We start from the raw sequence: 21,069 nt of genomic DNA, 5'->3' as shown, positions 1-21,069 counted from the left end.
CCCACCGCGGGGAGGGGGCTGTTTACCTGCGGCGACTCGCGGCGTGGCTCCGCCCCCCCCGCCCCCCGCCCCCCCTTCCCCCCGCCACGCAGCTGCGGCGCGGGCGATGACTTTGCAAAAAAGATTTAAATTAAATAAAATGAATTAACGCCGGCTCGCCCCTCCTCCTCTTGCTCGGGGTGGGGGGGGGGGGGCCTCGCCCGGCTCGTGGCCGCGGGAGCCGCCCCGGCGAGGAGGGGGTGTCGTCGTCCCGCCTCCGGCCGCCTCCGCCAACTCCCTGCCCGGAGCCTGGACGCGCGCGCGGGGGCCTGGGCACCCCTCCCCGGTCTCGGGCCGCGGCCCGCGGACACTGCGGGGCGTCTTTCCCGCCCGCCCCGCATCACCTCCCGCGGCCCCGCTTCCTACCCTGCCCTGCACCTCCTCCCCGTCACCCGCCCCAGCCACTTGTCCCTTTGCCTCATTCGGCAGACACGCTGGGGGCCGGCCTGTGCCAGCTCCCGGGGGAGGCTCTGGGGTGCTGGCACCCCTTCCTGACCTTCGTCCCCGCCACCGCCCCCCCCCTCCCCGCGCACCCACCCACTCCCCGGGCGTCCTCGCGAACAACTGCGCGCACACTTCGGGGTCTGCCCCGCTGCCTGCAAGACCCGCGGCGGTTCGTCAGCGTTTCCTTGGATTCTTTCATGGCCGGTCCCCTTGCCACTATTTTGGGACACACATGTGCTGCCTTTGTGAGATACTTCTGGTCGCAGCTTTAACTTGCTCCTGTAGTTCCTGTGTCTTGGGCACCAATGTTCACAGGTCCCGGACCACTGCGGTGAGCCAGTCAGCCCACAGCCCCGCGTGGGGGCTGACAGAGGGGGCGCCCGGCACCAAGCCTGCACTCTGTCCACACTCTGCATGTCTCCACCTTTCTTGAGGGTCTCCGCACTTTTCTTTTTAAAAAAATTTTTTTTTCAACGTTTTTATTTATTTTTGGGACAGAGAGAGACAGAGCATGAACGGGGGAGGGGCAGAGAGAGAGGGAGACACAGAATCGGAAACAGGCTCCAGGCTCTGAGCCATCAGCCCAGAGCCTGACGCCGGGCTCGAACTCCCGGACCGCGAGATCGTGACCTGGCTGAAGTCGGATGCTTAACCGACTGTGCCACCCAGGCGCCCCTCTCTGCACTTTTCAAGATTATGTTTCTGAACGATGGATGCCCACCCTTGGCTTCCAGCCCGTTTTACTTGTCTACTACTTACTGAGGGGGCTGCCTTCAATTTCCCATCCCTCCGGTAACACTGGCACCCACCCCCTGCAACCCAGACACCCACATACAACCCAACTCCCCTAAAGCCCAGCTGCCCCTGGATAACCCAGCCACACCCCCCCAGACCCCTGATGCCCCCCCATAACCCTCACATCCCCCAGATAATCCAGACCCCCCCCAGATAAGCCAGACACCCTAAAAAATAACATAGATGGTCCCTACATATCCCAAACACTCCCCATCTAACCCAGGTGGCCCTGGATAATGGCATGGACATCCCTACAGCCCTCTGGGACACCCCCCCCTCCCCCCTCCTCCTCCCCCTTCCCCCCCTCCTCCCCCCTCCCCCTGCCAGCGGTCCTGCTGGGCACTTACTAGGTTGCTTTCCAGAAAGGCTGGACCACACTCTTCCCCAGTAAAAAGAGGTTCTGTCCCCTAACATTCCCAGCTCTTGTCATTATTTGCTTTCTGGTATGTGCCATTCTAAGGGCTGGAATGTGGTTTCAGTGTTTTCAGTTTGCCTTTTGCTGGTTGCCAGTGGGGTTATCGCCTGGTCAAGCCTTCTGCACATCGAGAGTCCCTGTCTGTGGTTCATTTGGAAGAGGTCTTGGACTTACATCAGCCTTTTGGTTAATCCATTGTAAGGCCTTCTTCAGGTCTGTCTGTTGGGTCTATCCATGGGATCTGGATAGGAATCCTCGATTTAGATGTAGTCAAGACCACTGTTTTATTTGTTTGTTTTATGGTTTGTAGTTTTTTTCTTTGTGAGATCTCAGAGGCATCCCAGTGTCCCTCTAGGAACAGGACAGCCTACCCTCCACACTTATTCTTCCATGGCCTTCAAGCAGATATGTTGAAATGTGCTTCATTTCGGTGTTGCCGTGAATTGGTGAAGTAATCTCTAATCTGGAGATTTCAGATGACTGTACCAGAAGATTGCAACCCAAGCAAATTCCATAGGTAGTATTACTCCTTTAGCAGATACATTTTTAGCTGGAAGACCACGTGTGGAGGTAGAAATGCAGCTTAGTTTTTCTCCATAAAATGAGCTGGTTTTCCCCACACTGTTGACTAAGCAATATATCCTTTCTCAGACCACCAGGTGTCATCACCACATCTGGCATGGGTTTGTCCTTGTGATGGCTTTGTCATATACCAAATATATGGATCGGCAGGTACCCCTTTACCCCTTCTCAATGACGATTTAGGTACTCATGACCTTGACTTTTCCACATATACGTCTCAGAAAGACTTTGTCAAGTTTCCAGAAAGGAAATCTAGCTGGAATACTGAGATTGCCTTGAACGTATACTAACTTGGGGACGACTGAAATGTGGACAATTGTTAAGTTCTCCTGTCTATGAACATAGTATGTTTCTTCATTTATTTAGATCTTCTTTATATATTGTCATAAAATTAAAATCATTTCTCTGTAAATATTGTTGCATGGGTTTGTTAGGTCATGTCCTAGACGTAATTTTTGTTCCTCTGTACACAGCATCCCATTTTCTGCGATGTGTTTCAGCTGGTTAATCTGGTGCAGAGGAACGCTGCTGACCTCGGTGTGATCGCCGAGTTGGCCTGTGGGCATCAGCAGGTTGTGGAGTTCAGTCGTGGCGGTGACCCTGCATGCTGTGAGAAAGGCTAGGCTGCTGTCCTCCCATCCAGTGGGGGAGCGTCTGGACATTATGGGAGGGGCACCCAGGCAAGCCGAGGCCGCCCCCCACCGCCCCATGGCAGCAGCTGTCTTACTGCTGTCCTCGCTCCCCAGCCTGGATGGGGCTGGGGTGGGGGCCAGAGCAGTGTCCGGGGATGACACCCCGGGCCGGGCTCAAACCCTGCAGAGACTTGGAGCCCAGCCCTCCTTTGTTCTCTCCCCAGGAGAATGTGCAGGAAGCACTGGGGAACAGGGGCTACTGCTGTCCTCGCCCCGGGCTGGCTCGGCCAGGCTGAACTGGAGGGATCGTGCTCCACAATCCTGTCTCCAGGGAGGACCACACTGGGGAACAGCTTGCCCGTCTTGTGGTGAGACATTAGCATGTGGCTTTTCACACACGGAGGGATTCTGAGAGATCGAGTGACAGTACTGTGGCCAACGTTTAATCCACTCATCTCTGTAAAGGCAAAACCAGAAACCAGAAACTGAAGTAATGATGGACCCTTACTGCAGCTGTAAGCCGTGCTCTGCCACAAACACCGACAGCGTGTTAACCGATGCCTTCCCAGCACAAGTTTACTTCTGCGTTTACTCACGAACACCTACCACACACGTGTGTCATTTTGATTAAGTACTTACGGTAACTAAAGAACAAGAATCCTGGTGAACTTCTTGTTACCAGGTTCAGTCTTACGGTTTCACGGATCAAAACTAGTGTTTCCCTCAGGGCACCTGGGTGGCTCAGTCAGAAGAGTGCACAGCTCTTGATCTCGGGGCTCAGAGTCGGAGCCCACATTGGGTGTAAAGATTACTAAGAAAAATTAACTTGAAAACAAATGGCTGGGGGGGGGGGGTGCGCCTGGGTGGCTCTGTCGGTTGAGCATCTGACTTTGGCTCAGGTCATGATCTGACTGCACGTGAGTTCAAGGCCTGGGCTGGGCTGTCAGGCGCAGAGCCTGCTTCGGACCCTCTGTCTCCTTCTCTCTGCTCCCTCCCCCCACTCTCTCTCAAAAGTTAATAAGCATTAAAAAAACCCCACAAATGGCTGCCTCAATACACATGTTTGGTCTGGAGAAGAAGCAGAGAGTGAGCAAGAGGCCAGGTAGGAACCAACAAAACAGCACAGGGTCATTCTACCCCACACTGACTATGGGCTGGCTGGGAGCTCTGTTCCTGTCTGTCCCCTCATTCTGGGGACTAGCAGCCACCGTCCCAGGGGTACAGCTTCACACCTTTGTCATTTCTGCTCATTCTTCAGGAGCCAAAGCTCATGCCTGGGGCCTCTGTGGGGTGTGGGCGGCTGGCACACACACACCGTGTGCCCCGGAGAAGACGGTCTGTGATGCCCTCAACGTTCAACCCGGTACATTTTGCAATGGATATACTTGGGCGGGCAAAGTTCTACGGGAAGGGGGAATAAGGCAGAGCATCCAGCCACAAAGGGTCAACTTGCTGGGTCCTTTTTAAGTGGACCGGGGCACTTACAACGTGCTGGGAACCAGTAGTTGTAAACAAGAAGAAAAACGGTAGGCAACTTAAAGTAAGTGACAGTACACGGCTTCCAAATTTCCTTTCCAGGATCCCCAAGCACAGAACTTAAGCCCAGCGTACCTGCTTGCAGGAACCTCTTCGCTCAGTTTCCCCAGGAGTCCTCGCTGCTGTAGGTGGCCTGGCCTCCTGTAGGCGGGGACTCTGTCAAGGGCAGACCCCGTGCGCTTTACCCTGTGCTCAGCAGAGCCTCCGGCTTGGTCACCGGACCTGGCCTCCCACCTTGTCTCCTGCCTGCTCCAGGCCCAGCGAAGCTGCACTCAGTGCCCTCCTGCCCAGGTGCACCGAGTCCTCTGCAGAATGACCCCATCTGGTCTCCCACCACCCCCGATAACCCCTCTGGACCGTTGCTGAAGAGTATCCTGGCCTGGGACACCCGCCCTGCGCGACGGACGCCAGCCCAGCTCCTGGCTGCCTGTAGGACCCCGATTGCTTCTGGCGCCTGCCTCTCCACAGTACGAGCCCCGCACCTGTGGCCTCTTGCAAGCGTGGACATCCAGTCACGGCAGAGCTGGGCAGGGCTGAGCAGGTGCAGACCTTTGGTGGTGGTGGGGGGGGAGGGTCGGCAGGGGGTTGCAGCCCTGGGACGCAGTGTGGGTGGGAGCGAAGGGTCAGTTCTGGGCCCACAGTCTCGGGGGTGGGGACACAACAGAGGAAAACTCGGCCCCTTGGCGAGGAGGGGCAAGGGTGAGGCCCAGTGGGTGTGATTTCAGTGGGTGTGATTTCAGTGGGAGTGGGGCCAGGGGGCAGTGGCACTGGGACTCCAGCAGCTGTCCCACGAGGCCACTCAGAGTGCCTGGCTCTGGGGCAGCCAGTGCAGGAGGCCAAAAGTGGTTTTTGTTTGTTTTCTTTTTTTTTTCTGTTTATTTACATTTGAGAGGGGGCAGGTAGGGGCAGAGGGAGACACAGAATCCAAAGCAGGCTCCAGGCTCTGAGCTGTCATCACAGAGCCCGACATGGGGCTTGAACCCATGAACGGTGGGACCATGACCTGAGCCAAAGTCGGACGCTCAACCGACTGAGCCACCCAGGCACCCCCACAAGTGGGTATTTCTTGAAGCAGCAACACCAGCATGTTCTCCTGTCGCCACAGCTTTGTTCCTGGGTGCAGCCCCTTTGCCACCAGCTGACCCACAGCACGCAAGTGTGAGGGGTCTGGGGTCAGGAGAGCCCCATCCTCGGGCAGGGCGCCAGCATGGGCTCTGGGCTGCACCACTGGGGCCCCTGTCCCCACCTGTAAAGCGGGAGGACGGGATCTCCAGGGCGGCAGCAGTGGGCTGAGGGACAGAGCCTTGATTAGTGCCCTGAGGTCCTGAGGTGACCTTGGGACCCCCAATGTGGGGAAGGTCTTATCTTCCTCCCCTCCCGCCCTGTCCTTGTCCGTTGCAGGACCAACAATTCTCATTTGCCCACCTGCAGCCTCTGAGGGGCCGGTGTCTCACGTGGGTCTGAGTTCAATGATTCCAGAGGAAGGGCGTGTCTCTGGCAAGGCTGGTTTGGGTCTGCGGCAGACACAGCTCGGGCTCCCCATGGCCGGTTCCCTTTCCTTCCCGCTGCATGGCTCCCTCTTCCTGCCACAGCCTTGGGCTCTGGCTGGTGGTGGGGGGAGGGGGCGAGAGGACATGGGGGGTGGGGGGACTCGAGCCGCCGCCCAGGCCCCAGCTGGGCCCGATGCTGTTGTTGCCACCAGAAATCCTTGATCGTTTTACCCCTGATGGCACTTTGTACATGAGGTCGCTGCCCCGTGTTGCCTGAGAGCATAGAATTCTCACTGACCCACGAAGTTTTCCAACTGCTTGCTTGGTGAGGCTCTGGCCGCTCCTGTGGAACAGTGGTCCCTGAGGCCCAGAGAAGGGCACTGGGTCCCACGCGTTCACCGCTGCCCCTTTTGCCCCTGGAGTAGCATGAGCAGTGCGGGACAGGGGCCTGTGCACCCATCTCCCATTTCTAGGACAACTCTGGGTGGCATCGTGGGGCCGCACGGGCCACGAGTAAGCCCCTTCCACAGGCCGCAGGGTGTCAGTGTGTGGGGCTGTCACAGGCAGGCACGCACAGAGGTCTGGACCCCAGGCTCGCCTCCCCAGGGCGGGGCCTCCACACAGAGAGCGTCAGGGACAAGTCCCAGACGTCCCCGAGGCCTGGCCTCTGCTCCCGCCCTGTGAAGATGTGCTCCACGACCAGAGAACTCGGTCCCTCGCTCAGACCAGCTCTCAGTGTGTTTTATGCATGTGATCCCCGCCCTGCCCAAGAAGTGAGCGTGCAAGGCAGTTTCTGGTCAGGCTGCCTCCACTCCCAAACAGCTGTTTGCTCTTGGTTTATTCAGGAGCATCCAGGGTTCCAGAACCACCACCAGCGACCAGCTCCCAGGGCACCTTCCCCAGATCCTGAAGCCAAAGTTGAGAAAAGACAAACAGACCCTTCCGGAGTGCTCTGCCTGGGCAAAAGACCCTGGGAGTGAGCAGAGGACCCGCCCAAGGCCCAGACCCTCAGGAGGCGGGTGTGAAGGTCTGGGAGGGAGCAGGAGCCCTCACGCAGCCAGAGGAGTATCCCCATCTGCCTCCAGGAGCAGACGCCGAAATGGAGCAGGCCCCTGAACCGTGGGAAGGGGGAGTTTGGAAGTAGGTGTCCCCGGGAGGGGCGGTGAGCACCCAAGAACCCCATGTTCTGGCGACAAGCCCTGGCCCTGGGACCTGCACTGCTGGCCTCTGGCCTGGGCAGGACAGCGGAGCAGCAACCCCACCCCCACCCCACCTGCCCCCGGGCTGCTTGCTGCCCTGTCATGTCTGACTCTTCCTGGGAACAGCTGGCCTCATGTCTGGTGTGCGTGGGGTGGGCCCTGCCTGGGCCTCCACACACTCCCCGTGCAGGGCATCATCCTAGCTGCCTTCCTGGAGGAAGCAGTCATGTATTCTAAACACAAGCGGGGACTCGGAGCCTCAGTAAGGAGTGGTACAGCCACCGCAGGCCCCCGTGTCTACGCAGTGGCCTGTGTCTTCATGTGGGGAGTCCTCTTGGGCACGAGGGCTGGGGGTCATGGGCCTCAGTGTCTCAGGGTCTGCTTCTCATGGACGGTGAGGGTGTCTGTCTGGGCATCTCGGAACCCAGGGCCCATCCTGTCTCCTGTGCAGGCTGCTGTGCACCCCTCCCCCCACCCCCCAACTTCACTGGGAGGCACGGCCAGAGACTTCATGCCTTCACTGGGCTCCTGGGTATGTGGGTCCCCAAGCCTGGTGCTGTTCACACAGGCGCAGACCCCAATGTGTATGTAAATGCTGCCTGCCCTTCCTAGAAATGGGTCCCCGAGGATTTGCACCTTCTTGGCCACCTTCTTGGCCAGAGGGGACGGGTCCCACCGAGCTGTACCAGGGTTCTGGGTGAGTGGGATGCTGACCCCACTTCTGCATGGCCACCCATCCCCAGACAGAGCCCCCATAGAGGCCCCGGGCTCTACACGGCTGGCAGGTGAAGGGAACACTGGCTCAAGGACCCAGGGAATGTCTGTGAGCCTGCAGGGATCAGAGGCCACACGGAAGCACAATTGCTTCCCAGCACCCGGTGCATTTCGAGCCGGAAAGCCACACCAGGTGTCCCATGTGCACATTTATTTTGGTGATGGGTTGTAGTAACCGTCCAGTGGCAGGAATGGGCTGGTGTGGGAATAGCAGGTTCCATCGGACCCCGTGGCCCCTACGCTGGCGGCCAAGGCTAGGGTACAAGGCAGGCTGCAGGGGCCCCAGCACAGAGACGGGGACAGCAGCTCCCTGTGGTGTGGCACCAGGCCCAGCAGCCCTGCCTTACCAACTGTGGCTGTGGATCCGGTCCTGGGGGCGCATGTCTAGCCATAGCTGCACGTGGGGAAAGGGGAGGGGGCCAGTGAGCTGGGATCCCCACAGCAGCTCAGGCTGGAGGGCTGGGGGCTGTGGCCTCTTGCGGGGACCCCAAGCGATCTGCATTATCCCAACACTGGACAGAAAGCAGGTGAATGAGGTGGGCTGGCAGGGAGGGGCAGGGCAAAAGCTGGAGGACAGACACAGAGCTCACTCTGGCAGTGACTGCAGTTCGGGAGGTAGATCGCACCCCGTGTAGACACCGTTCGTAATGCTGTATTCCAGTAAGGCACCAAAACAGGGGTCCTGTTGGAACACCGAAGAGCCCGCCTCAAAACCCCAAGCCGTCCCAAGCGGCGCCTTCTACCCAGGCCCTTCCCTCCTCGGCAGACTCACTTTGACCAGCACGTGAGGGTTTCCCAGCACAATCAGCAAGGCTTTGGGTCTGGTGATTGCAACATTAAATCTTTTTGAGTTGGACAAGAAACCCAAAAAATATCTATCGTCTTCAAATCTGTCTTCATTTGACCGCACCTAAAAAACACGAAAATGAATAAAAATGGTATCATATCCATTTTTTTGGCATGGAAAGAAAATCGGTATTTAAAAGCATTTAAAACTATTAAACATCAGCAGAAGCCCATTTTTAGTTAAAAAAGGAAAAAAACACCAGTGGTGTGGAGGGAGCCTCGTCGCCATCGTCTACACAGGAGACCCTCTATCTCTGGGTGTAGAGTTGTAGGCGATTCTGACTTCCATCGTCATGTCTGAATTTCCTAACTTATCTGCTGCTCACACGTTCTGTACAAACATGGAGTTTTGAGAGTCACAGCGGGTTCTCCTGGGGCGGCAGCACCGAGCCACCGTGGCCCGCGTGTGGGACCTTTACCAGCATGTTTACTGCTTCTCGCTGGATTTCGGTTATTTTTTTGTCTGCAGGTGCCGCGTCTTCTAAAGAGCTCCCTGCAGTTACGGCTTGAGAGGGCTCCGGAACATCTCCATCCTGCCAGTGGTCGCCTGTGCTACCGACCAGCCTCCGCCGCTTTCGACCGGAAGGACATGACCCTCAGGTGGTGTCACACACACCGTCACCCCCACTCAAAACAGGAATACCTACGGTGGAGATGATGATGACCAAATATTCTTGCCCTTGAAACTCCTCTACTGATCCAACCTTTATGTCCATCAGATCAACATTTCGCAAAAGAATTTTGATTTTTTCCACCTTTGAAGCAGACAAAAAAAGGACAGAACTTTACAACTCTGACCATTTCTTTACATATTTAAGCACAAGCCAGATATTAACCAACATGCACTGTTGCTTATCACTTCCAAATCGTATTTCATCTAAGTTGATTAGGGCACAAATTCTGATTTCAGACACAGTGCACTGGGGAAAGGGAGAGGGGGCAGAGTGTCTGGAGTGACGTCTCCCTCTCCCCGCAGGTGCACATGCCTGCTGCTGGGCGGGCCTGGCCATCTCAGTGGGGACGGTGCTGGGACCCACAGCCAGGCAGGCTCCAGAGCGCCACACCCCAGGGGCCTGAGGGGCTGGACAGAGGCCCGGAAGCAGGCTCTGCACAACAGCAGCCGGAAGGCAGGGGCAGACGTCTTTGTGAAAGAGCCAGCTCCTGGGGGAAGGGGAGCGGCTGTCACAGAAGCAGGATGCCGGGTTCTGGATTGTGTGTCTAGAGACCAAGGTCTCCCATGGGTGCTGGTGAAGCAAAAACCAGTTTGCAACCTTGGAGAAAAGTGCGCAGAAGACGAAAGCTCAGTGCTAGGGGGAAGCCTGACTGTCCCCCAGGAGGACGCGGATGGTGGCCCGCTGCCCGCGCCCACTGCCAGGTAAGCCCAGATGGAGCGCCCCGGCCCCTGGGAGCAGGGTCTGAGGGTCCGAGCACCAGGACACGGGTGTGGGGCAGGCTCGCGGGGGTGCGGGGAGGCCGGGGGTGCAGCGGCTGTGGAGGGACTTGGTGCCCCCTGAGGGAGCTGGTCTCCACCCGCCTTCCGGACTCTGTGAGCGCGACAGCTCAAAGGAGCGGTGGGCAGGTCCATACCTGCTTCCGGTAGGGTGTGATCACACCAATATCGCTTGCAGACACCTGGCTGGAGATGCCCCTGGCCAGGAGGCAGCAGTAGCGCATGACCTGGACGGCTTCGGCCGCGTTGAACCAGGACGGGCTCCTGCCTTCACGAGCTTCGCTGCCCTGAGTTACAATTCGGAGATAAGAGAATGGCACACCCAGCCCCCAGACTTCATTTCCTCAACAGGTGCTGTGAAGGGGGCTGTGAACAAGGAAGGAGCAGAGCAGGTGTCGGGATACGGCACGCGTGAGGCAGATAAAGTACGCCCGTGCTCCTGCAGACCTCACACTCCGGTGGGCAGACTAACTTCAGTCACGGTCACGTCCGCCACGGCCGCACCAAGGGCCCCGGCGGAGAAGGGCTGCTTGGGGGCGGCCTGCGATTTGCTGACAGGAGTGGATGGGCGGTGATGCACGTGCAGGAATTGCCAGGCAAAGAGCTGGGTGCTTGGCGAGGGTGGGGATGCGGGCCCTGCCGGGGAACCACAGGGTGCGGCCCAAACCTTAGGAGCCGGGGCCAGAGCAGACCACGGGGCCTGCAGGGTGGCGGCTGGCTGCAGTCAGGCAGGTGAGCATACACTCGGGGCCCCCCTCCCTCCCCACGTGTAGGCCTGGGCCCTCTCAGCCAGCCATCAAAGGAGCGTGCCTCTGCCCCACACGCACGCACAGGTGCTCAGCGTCACCGATAATCAGGGAGACACAGGTGAGAGCCACAAGGTCCCCCTCACACATGGTTTCTACGAAGAAACAAAACAAGCGTCGGGGAGGATGTGGAGAAACCGGACCCCTGTGCACGGCCCACGGGAATGTAAATCGGCACGGTCACTGTGGAAAACGGTGTGGCGGCGCTTCTCAAAGAACGACACCGGAAATCCGATGTGATCCAGCAATCCCACTCGAGGGTCTCAGAGACATACCGTATGCCTGTACCTTGCAGCATTCCGAACAACAGCTACAACGTGCAGGCGACCCAAGTGTCCGTGAGTGGATGGACAGATAAACCAAAGACGGTCCATCCAGACAATGGAATGTTATTCGGCCTTAGAAGAAAGGAACTTCTCACACCCGTGTCCTGAGGACTTTGTGCTGAGCGAAATAAGCCATCACAGAAGACAATACTGGAAGACTCCACTCATACGAGGCACCTACAGGAGTCAGATTCACGGAGCCAGAAAGTAGGTGGTGGGCGCCAGGGGCCTGGGAGCAGGAGGGGCAGTGAGTGTTTAATGGGGACAGAGTTTCGGTCTGGAAAGATGGAAAAGTTCTAATAACTGGATGCAAAACAATGTGAATACGTTTAACACCAATGAACTGTACATTTGAAAATGGCTGAAGTAAATTTTATGTCACGTGTTATTTTGCCACAATTAAAAAAAAGAGAGAATACCAGACACAGCAATTGGACCGTATTAGCCTTGAGGATGTCTTTTGCTGTTGTTAAGCCGTACGTAATTTATCTGGGGCAGAAGGAGAGGGAGACACAGAATCCGAAGCAGGCTGCAGGCTCCAGGCTCCGCACCGTCAGCGCAAAGCCCGGTGCGGGGCTTGAACTCACGAACCGTGAGGTCGTGACCTGAGCTGAAGTCGGGCGCTCAACCGACTGAGCCACCCAGGTGCCTTTTTAATTTTTTTTAAAGTTTATTTTGTAATCTCTACACTCAACATGGGGCTTGAACTCACAACCCTGAGATCAAGAGTTGCACGCTCTTCTGACAGAGCCAGCCAGCTGCCCTATAATTTATCTTTGAGATTGACAATAGAGAACTACAAACAATTTCAGCGTGATGGTGCTTAGGCAAGAACTTATTGAAAGAGAAAAAACGCCGAATAGCGACCAATCGCCTACAAAAAATAAGGAAAAGGAAGAAACCATGAAAATTGGTAATAAAGGTGAAAATGAAGAAATAAAGGTAAGAAAGCATAGGTTGGACTGACTCATCTCATTAAAATCAGAGACTCTCAAACTGGGTTAAAGATGAAAATGAGCTGTTCTAAGAAAGATACGTACGGTAAGATGATGAAGAGAGAAAAAGAAGGGCTACGATACCAGATAAAAAGAAACAAGCAACGGCGACATTAGTATGAGTTACCAGATGGAATTTGAGGCGAGAAACAAGAAACAGTAGGGAGAACATAACGTGAGGAGGAAGACAATCATGACTCGTATGCAGGAAGCACCTCGGCAGTGAAGTCCCTGAGGCAGAAGCGACTGGAATTCACAGAGGATTTGATAAAAAAGCACAACTATAACGAGAGACCTCGCCGCGCCTCTCCCTCCGCGGGCGTGCCGACATCAGGACGCAGGGGAGCTGAACCACAGACTCCAAACGTTTGTTTAAAAATGTACACGGAACTTGCATCCCTCAAATAGAGACTATACCTTTCGGGGGTATGGCCTCAGAATATGTACCCAACCTGATACCTAGTTGGCCGCAAATTTTCAAAAGCAGAGAGTTTACGGGCTATTCTTGACCACCTAATAAAATTAAAAACAAACAAAAAAAAGAGGTGGCCAAAGAATTCTTAGCCACTTGAAAATTAAGAAAAAAATACTTCTCTGTAACCCTTGGATCAAAAAAAAGAGAAGAAAGAGAAAGTTATAAATGTCCAGAAAGTGGTGAAAGAAGATCCCTCAGCAGACACACGTGGAAAGGAAGGTACAGGTCGGCATCCCCGGCGTCTTCCTAATTCAGAGGATGAGGAGTTACAACAAACAAAATAGATACGCACGTTAGCAGGGGGATGATTAAAGACAAAGCAAGATTAACGAAGCAACGAAACAAAGCGGAGAAAATGCAAGTCAGTCCGAAGTTGGCGTTTCAATTAGACCAGGGCTTGCCACATCTCTCCTGTCAGGGACCAGAAAGTATCCCAGGCTCTGACAGGGCTAGGCTGTCCTACTCCACTCTGCCATGGCATCAGCCACCTGTCCACCGTGGTGCAGGCTTCCGACCGTTTCTCTAGGAGGACAAGACCACAGCTACCTTGGTGGCTCCTCCTGGGCCGCCCCGGGGCTCAGCCCTGCCCCACGATGTTCACGCGGCACGTTCTGCTGTGCTCCTTCGGCTGAGATGTGCTGGGCACGGGAACGGAGCAGGAGTCAGACAGAGGTCCTTCCAGAGCCTCCGCAGGGGAAGCTGTCAGTCAAGGTAACACTTCAACGAGGGGGGCACCTGCCAGGGAGGGGGCCTGCCGTCGCATCTCGGGAACTGGAGCGGCCTGCAGGAGCCACGGGTGAGGGTGCAGAGGGAGTGCAAGGGGCAGGCCTTGACAGCAGCCCTGAGGCCAAACCCTTTTTGCTCAAATGATGGCAGTCGACTGTTCTCCGCAACCCAGCCCGAGGCCTCATCACCCATTTTATGCTCAGGGCCCAGAGTGGAGCCTGGGACACAAGTAGGCCCTTGAAAAATTCTTACTAAATAAATGTTTTTGGACTTTGTTTCACTGCCTTTGTTTTTTGTTTTTTTTGTTTTTGTTTTTTTTTTTTTTTGAGTCTACAAGTATGCTTCTGTTGGCTATTGCTTGTGGTATATCTAACTGGCTCCGTATCTCATTCTGCTACAAACACTTTTTGCACATTTAAAACACATCTGCACGTTTATAATGCATTCATTTCTCATGAAAAAACCCGTTGTGACTTCTATGTAGACTTCTATGCATTAAATATAGGAATTAATTTAGGCAGAACAACACTGGCCTGTCTGTTCATGAACATCACCTGTCTCACTTCACACGCTCGGGTCCAGTTTTCGCCCTGCAGCAATCCTGCTTACTTCTCCTTCGGCTGAAGTCTAGCGAATGTCAGGGAGATCTCCGACATTTTCTACACTTTCTGCTACGTTTTCTAACTTGTTTTTCTGATACACAGGGAAGCTTCTGAGGATGGACAGAACAGGGGCAGGATGTTCCCGGGAAGGGGGACCGGCATACGAGGTTGGGAGAAAGCACCGGTCAACAGGGCTCTGTGGCGAGTGTCTCAAGCTGAGAGGGACTGGTCTCTTTCCTTGAATTCTCTTTTGTCCAAAGGGTAGCCCCTCCACAGCCACAGCTGAACATGCGACCCCACCCCCTTCCATCCACTTCTGAGAGAGCACACGGCAGTGGCACCGTCACCTGGATTCACGCACCCCCAGCCCCACCGGCGCCTCCTGTCCCGGGGTTGGGGCGCAGCCCCGATTCTGGATGAGAACTCGGGGGCAGTTAATGCAAAAGATGACTTCTGGTTCTAACAACCAAATTTCAATACGGAGTCTCTGATGTTAGGGCACAGTTGTCACTTTTTGGGCTACTGAGCATCTAACTCTTTCCTACTGTGGAGCCCCCCACCTGGTGAGGCCATGGTGACGGGCAGGTGTCCCCACCCCACAGCAGTCCCCTCGCCTGACACAGGCTCACAAGGGGTGCGGTCCTTCTTGGTGGGCACGGGGCCTCCTGGTACCCAGCTCCCCCAGCTCCGCATCACCCCAGCCTCCCCCTCAGTCACACGACGCCTTCAGGCCCCTCCACCCTCCAGTGCCCACTTGGGCCAGCACTTCCGAGTCTGTTCTGTGTACAGTCACCTGAGTGGCCGACGGGCCGGCCTTGCAGGGGGAGAAGCCCTCCTTACTGGTTCTACTCTTCGGCATCAGCGTGGCCGTCTGCCCACTGGCAACTGGTGAATGCCCCACTAACAACGGACTTGAACAAACCACATGTGACGAACACGCACAGACCCACGAACAGCACTGAGGGCTCACGCGGCCACTAGACCACTCTCGGCGCACGACTCACCCTCACGCCGTGGAATATGAGCGGGAAGCCTTTCTTCGGTAACTTCTCCCAGCCCAGCAGGGAGGTCACCACCTTGGGGTCTGCGCACACTTCGAGCTCTCTGTGGTAGAACAGCCTGGATGGCAGTGCCAGCAGAGCTGGGTGGGATCTGTAGTTGTTCACGAGCTTTGTAACCTGCAAAGAGAGAGCTGGAAACGGGTCCAGAGCCAAACTGGCACACAAGTGTCCCACTTCTGTCAAAAGGAGAAATGCCGAGACCCATCTCAGATCGTAGCCCTGGGGGCGCCTGCTTCTGCCTGTCCTCCTTCTCCTGGCCTGTCACCTGCCAGCTCCTCAGGAAGTGTTCTCGCACCTCTAACGACTTTTTGAACAGAGGGTTTGGTTTCTTTTAATTGAAATATAATCAACGTACGGTGTTATATTAGTCTCAGGTGTACAATATAACGATTTGACAGTTTCCTACGTTTCTCAGGGCTCGTTAGGAAGAGTGCATTCTTTTTTTAAGTGTATGTTTTCGGGGGGGGGGGGAGGGGGGCGGAGAGACAAAATGCGAGTGGGGGAGGGGCAGAGAGAGAGGGAGACAGAATCTGAAGCGGGCTCCAGGCTCTGAGCGATCAGCACAGAGCCCGACGAAGGGCTCGAACTCACAAACTGTGAGATTGTGACCTGAGCTGAAGTCAGACGCTTAACCTGCTCTTCTCGCCCCCTCCCTGCCCCAGCCCCCTGGACTGGTTTGGCTCAAGGCTTCTCGACCCACCTCCTCTTCTTTGTGGCTCCCCCGTCTCTGGGCCCAACACCTTCCCGGGTGTCGCCGCTTTCCCGCAAGGCATCGCCTGCTCGCCATCTCAGCCTCCCACCCGGCCCCCCATGCTTCGATCCCACCACCACGCCGCAGGCGGGGGGCGCACCGTCATCCTGCCCTGCTGGCCAGGGCCCGGCAAGAGGGAGGGAGGCTCCCTGGCAAATCAGGTGGTAGGGCAGCTGCTGGGAGGGGAGGCCAACCACACCTGGAGGCTCCCACAGCTGTGGTGGCTGTGGCCGTGACTGGGACCTGATAGTGAGGCAGGAACATGCTCAGTGCTGCCTGTGACGCCTGCCTGTGGCTGTGCTGAGTGCCCAGGCTGGGCTCCCCTCTGGCCACCGAGGCGCCCTTGCCCCCACTGGACTCCTCACTGGCACTAAGCATGAAAAATGCGTCCTCTGTCCCAAGGATTTTAGTGTCCACCACTCGACAGGAATGCACTGTCGCTGCCAGGAGAGCTCTTCACCTGGAAAACGCGTTCTGGACTGCAAAGCCCCAGGACCTATGGACCTGATGACACGGGTTTGCTGAGAAGTGCAGTGCTCCTGAGCGAGCCCCTCTGAACCCACGGGTAGGCTCAAGGGCCTGCTCTCACAGAGAAGGTGAACGTCAGGAAAAGAGAAGAGGAGAAAGCTGCTCGATGGTCCCCCGAGTCCAGACAGCTGAGGGGTCTCCCTCAGGGGTGGAGGGGCTGGTTGTGCATCCGGTCACACATTCCCCTCTATAGCCACTGTCCCGCAGCCCCGGTCTTTCTACGAACCCACGAAGCCTGGTCTCATGTCAGTTGCAGGCAGCCACTGGCTCCTGGGCTGTGGGGCCCTCGTGGCTAAGGGCACATCCCCCTAACCCACAGCCAGCTTGAAGCCTGGTTGGGACCTTGTTGCGAGCCGCTGGTGACGTCATCAGCACACAGAGTGAGAGTGACCTGTGTCCTGCCTCCAACTGGCCTGGGGCCTCATTGGTGGAGGGGGTCTTCCCTCATTCCGGGGTGAGAACCCGGTAGGCCCCAGGACTTTTCTGTTGATCCACGGTGACAAATTTCAGCTCCGCAACTACAACGTGTTCAGCCTCCAAAATGCTAATCAAAGCCCCAAACTCAAACTCAATTTGGCATCTCAGCTCCTTGCACCCCAAGCCAGGCCCTGTGTCGGCCTGTAGAGCACCTGGCGAGAGAGGCCCTCTGCCCCCAGAAACTCGCTGCAGCTTCAGGCGCCCTGGGGAGAAGGAAGGTGCCGCGCTGTCAGGCAGAGGAGGCTTTGCTGCTTGTCAGCCCGGGGGGCGGGGTGGGGGGGGGGGATGTGGACGCCAGGGGGCGCACATGCGTCTCCCACAGGCAGGGCGCTCTTCGATGCCCAGTCTGGGCTGGCGCGAGCCCACTGCTGCCCTGGGCTTGCCTTGGGGCAGTCTTCCACGGCCCTCAGCACCTCCGGAGGGTCCAGCTCTCCCCAGCCCATGCCACTTCCCGTGCTGTCTTGCCCCCTCTGTTCTCCAGGTGGGTAAAGGGCCTGAGGGCCCATTGCCTGGCACAGGTCCCAAGCCGTTTCCAGGAAAACCTGCCCATGATCACCACGCCTCCTTTCTGTTTACTGTTAAAGTTTAGAAGGAACTCTCCTTTTGTGCTGCAGGAACTTACAGAATGTGCTACTTGGCTCACTTTAACGAGGGACCCCAGAGACCCAAGGCTCCCAAACTCCAGTGTTCCTGCGGGGGAGGGGGCTAAAATGCAGATTCCAAGGCCCATCCCTCTGAAGCGGTCACAGTCTGGCTGAGAAGGGAATCTGCAGGTTAACCAGCAAACTAGCACCACAGGAAGGAGACACGGCCTCTTCTTTCAGACTATGAACTAGAAGGCTCTTTCCCGTTTTCCCACGTTAACTCAGATTTAACTCTTCTCGTGTTTGGCCCCACAGAACCTCAGCCATCAGCCTTAGACGGGACTGCCTGGAACGGCTGAGCTACTGGGACAGAGGTGCTGGCAAAGTCCCTTCTGGGATGGGGGAGGGGAATGTGAGCTCAGTGCGCACGGGGACTGGGGTGGAAGGCCATGAGGAACCACGTGCCACGGGGGGTCTGTGCTTACCAACAAGGGGTTGTAGGCGCCACAGGCACCGAAAGCGTCTTCGTCCCTCATATACACCGGCCGAGACATCAGTCTTTCCAGCATAGACACATTCAGCCCGTAGGCCATGGCGAGTCTGGACTTAATAACCGGGCCGAGCTGCATGGGGTCTCCGGCAAGGACAATCTGTGGCACACAGGCAGGCACCCACACTAGTGCAGGGACACAGACTCACAACGACAGCTGGGAGAGGTTTGGGAAGTGGGTCAGCCACGTGTGCACCAGGCTGGCCTCCGCCTTCGGGTGGCCGGGCTGGCTGAGGCTCCCTGAGGGCAGGCTGGGAGGCGGCCGGCCCCCACCATCACTTGGGCTCCAGAAGACGGGGGACGCGGCACGGCTGCCCGAGCAAGGTGGCAGAAGCTCAGATGAGGGCGGCAGGATGTGAAGAACAAAGTGGCTGGGTGGCCTCTGTCTCTGTCCCCTGGAAGTGCACGCTGTGCCCCTTCCCCTTCTGCCTGCGGGCCCTGGCCCACGCCCACCGCCCACGGCCCACGCTGCAGCTGAACCAGGTCTTCTCCCTCCTCTCTGTGCTGCCCCCACACCAGGCAATCAGGATGGGAGGAGGCAGGTGTCTAGGGGACCAGGAGAAGCTAGGAAGGGCCCTCCTGAGTGACGGACGTGTGCAGAGGAGAGGGCCAAGGGAAGCCTGAGAGGACCCCGGGTCACCATCAGGGGGAGTGCTGGAGGAAGCAACAGGTGTTGAGTAGGAAAGAGCCAAAGCATCAGCCTGGGATAAAAGGGGTTAGCAGCAAGGGGCAGGGGGGGAGCAGAGGGGTTAGAACCCTGGGCGGTGAGCCGGGAAACGCCTGGATGTCCCTGTCTGGCTGCACAAAGACTCTTGGAGTCTGTTTCCCAAGCGAATCAATCTAGGCAGAGCAGCCCTTTCTTCCTCGTCCACGCAAGGCCCTAGCGTCACGGAGCCTCGGGGTCCGTGGTGCCTCACCTGAGCCCGTCACCCCTGTGACACCTGTCTCACCCTGTGCTGGGGTGTGCAGAGCGCACGCCAGAGCAGGGGAACGGGATGAGAACCCCACAGCAAGCAGGCCTCACCTGGCCGTTGGTGTCTGAGACCAGCCCCAGAGGAATAAGGCATTCCGGCTCACTGGCCTGTCCTGCTTCGTCCACAAACACGTGTGTGAAATGTCCGACTCTAGAACCAAAGGTGTACTGAATGGTCATTTCTGTCTAAGTGTCTTAGCCAGTGACACCCGACTCACACGGCAGGGCCACGTCTGCCCCAGGGCCTGGCAGTGGGGCCAGGAAGGTGGGTGTCACCTGGGCAGATTAACTACACGCCACGGGCCTGTCAGGAGACCTGAATGAAGTCCTGTCAGCACCTGGGACTCTACAGGACGTAGGTGCGTGTGTAAACAGACAGAGGGGGACAGAGGATGAGGGTGGGAAGGAACAACTGAGGAGAGGCTGGGGCGGGCAGCTCCACGACGGGGCTCACAGCACAGCAGGCCCTCCTCGGTCCCTTGAGGCTCGGACTGACAGCACACGGGGAGCGGGAAAGCCTGGTTGGAACGCTGCTCCTCTACTCACGGACCGTGTGACCCCGTGCCTCAGTTTCCCCCACGTGACTGCCGCCCTCCCCGACTCACCCTCATGAGCGTGCTCTCGGCCAGGACAATACCCCAACCTTCCAAGCCGACGGGGGCGGGGGGGGGGGAGGGGAGGGGCCAGGGGATAGCGCAGAGCACGTGTGCCCTGGGCCCCAGGCAGCCTGCAAAAAGATCTGCAGCAGGGACACGGTGCCGGGAGCCACAGAGCCACTGGCGACAGGACAAACTTTGGGCCGAGACCAAAGAGCCGCCATCAGAGCCCAGTGGTGTGCGGTGAAGTAGAGCTGGACCCTGACTTTCTCCTTCTGCTGGGAGTCAGGCTTCGGCCCCACAGCAACACCCACAGGTCCCTCCCGACCAAAGGGGGAAATCACAGGCTTCCGGTTTTCTACCCCATGTCCCAATTCCTGCTGAAGAAAGGCAACATTATGTACCTTTCTTAGAATATAAGCAGCACTTAAGTTTTCAATTGCATTTCTCAGTTATTTAAAGTTACTTAAAAAAAATTTTTTTTTAATCTTTATTTTTGAGAGAGAGACAGAGTGTGAGCAGGGGAAGAGCAGAGAGAGGGAGACCTAGAATCCGAAGCAGGCTCCGGGCTCCGAGCTGTCAGTACAGAGTCCTAGAGCCCGAAGTGGGGCTCAAACTCACAGACCGTGAGATCATGACGTGAGCCGAAATCAAGAGTCGGACGCTTAACCGACTGAGCCACACAGGCGCCCCTACTGAAAGTTACTTTCATCAGTCGGTACTGTTCCTTTTTACCTGCAAGCCTCCTGCAGCCCCAGCTGCCACAGGCTCCTTCCTTATCCTTTCCCCCCTCGGGACAGCCTTGGGCCCCTCTCGCCGCTGGGGTCTCGGCACGAGTGTGGCTTCCCTGCGCCCCCGCCCAGCAGGCACCCCCCGTGTGGCCAGCCTCCCCTCAGACAGAAGCTCTGGGAGGCCAGAGACCCTGGCCGTGCCTAGTGCCTACCTCACTCCTATTTGGTAAAAGAGCCCCGCACTGCTGCACGTTGTGATTATTATCCTGAAGCGCGAGGCCTTCCAGATGTCTTCTCCATCTTTGCAATACGCTTTGATAGCATCAACGATCATCTGGAGGGAGGAGGGGGGGTCAGTTTACTTTCCAGAGAGTTAAGTGTTTCTTTCAATTGGACATAGTCACAGAGCTGAAAACAATTCTAAAAGATGATGTTGTCCTAGTCCCACTTCTTAATTAAAACTAAGTAAATGACTGAAGATTGTTTTCTTAAATCAAAATATTTTATATCTTCATACCAATTTAGTCCATGTTCTACAGACTCTGGAGCCATGAATATAACACAACATCCTGGAGATCCTTCCCCAAAACAAGTGCATACGTTTTCTAGATTCAGTTTCTTTTGTTAAGCAAACCAGGAATTTCTAATTTTCCCAAAGGGACAGCAGAAGTGCTGCTATTGAATAA

The 21,069-nt window shown here is 56.6% G+C and overlaps 1 protein-coding gene and 1 long non-coding RNA gene across 8 annotated transcripts in view; one reads left to right on the top strand and one right to left on the bottom strand.

Annotated features, from left to right (window-relative positions):
* Positions 1–4,011: 4,011 nt before the first annotated feature.
* Positions 4,012–11,950, top strand: LOC123386788. The gene is made up of 3 exons (XR_006601226.1): positions 4,012–4,984; positions 9,222–10,127; positions 10,554–11,950. It is a non-coding gene; the product is annotated as an uncharacterized LOC123386788 (long non-coding RNA).
* Positions 8,043–21,069, bottom strand: part of MOV10L1 (Mov10 like RISC complex RNA helicase 1) — a 72,735-nt gene continuing 59,708 nt past the window's right edge. For all 7 annotated transcript variants that reach the window (XM_045062544.1, XM_045062545.1, XM_003989414.6 and 4 more), the window contains 9 exons: positions 20,596–20,717; positions 19,108–19,207; positions 18,019–18,183; positions 15,137–15,310; positions 10,340–10,489; positions 9,400–9,507; positions 8,679–8,816; positions 8,497–8,588; positions 8,043–8,300 (listed from right to left, as the gene is read on the bottom strand). In XM_045062544.1, coding sequence (XP_044918479.1) covers positions 8,291–8,300; positions 8,497–8,588; positions 8,679–8,816; positions 9,400–9,507; positions 10,340–10,489; positions 15,137–15,310; positions 18,019–18,183; positions 19,108–19,207; positions 20,596–20,717 — 1,059 coding nt within the window. In that variant the 3' untranslated portion in view covers positions 8,043–8,290. The remainder of the gene's footprint in view (positions 8,301–8,496; positions 8,589–8,678; positions 8,817–9,399; positions 9,508–10,339; positions 10,490–15,136; positions 15,311–18,018; positions 18,184–19,107; positions 19,208–20,595; positions 20,718–21,069) is intronic.

This window comes from Felis catus, chromosome B4, assembly GCF_018350175.1.
Source record: "Felis catus isolate Fca126 chromosome B4, F.catus_Fca126_mat1.0, whole genome shotgun sequence".
Taxonomy (NCBI): domain Eukaryota; kingdom Metazoa; phylum Chordata; class Mammalia; order Carnivora; family Felidae; genus Felis; species Felis catus.
The sequence above is the reverse complement of the archived record's forward strand: the minus strand, read 5'-3'. Positions and strand labels throughout refer to the sequence as shown.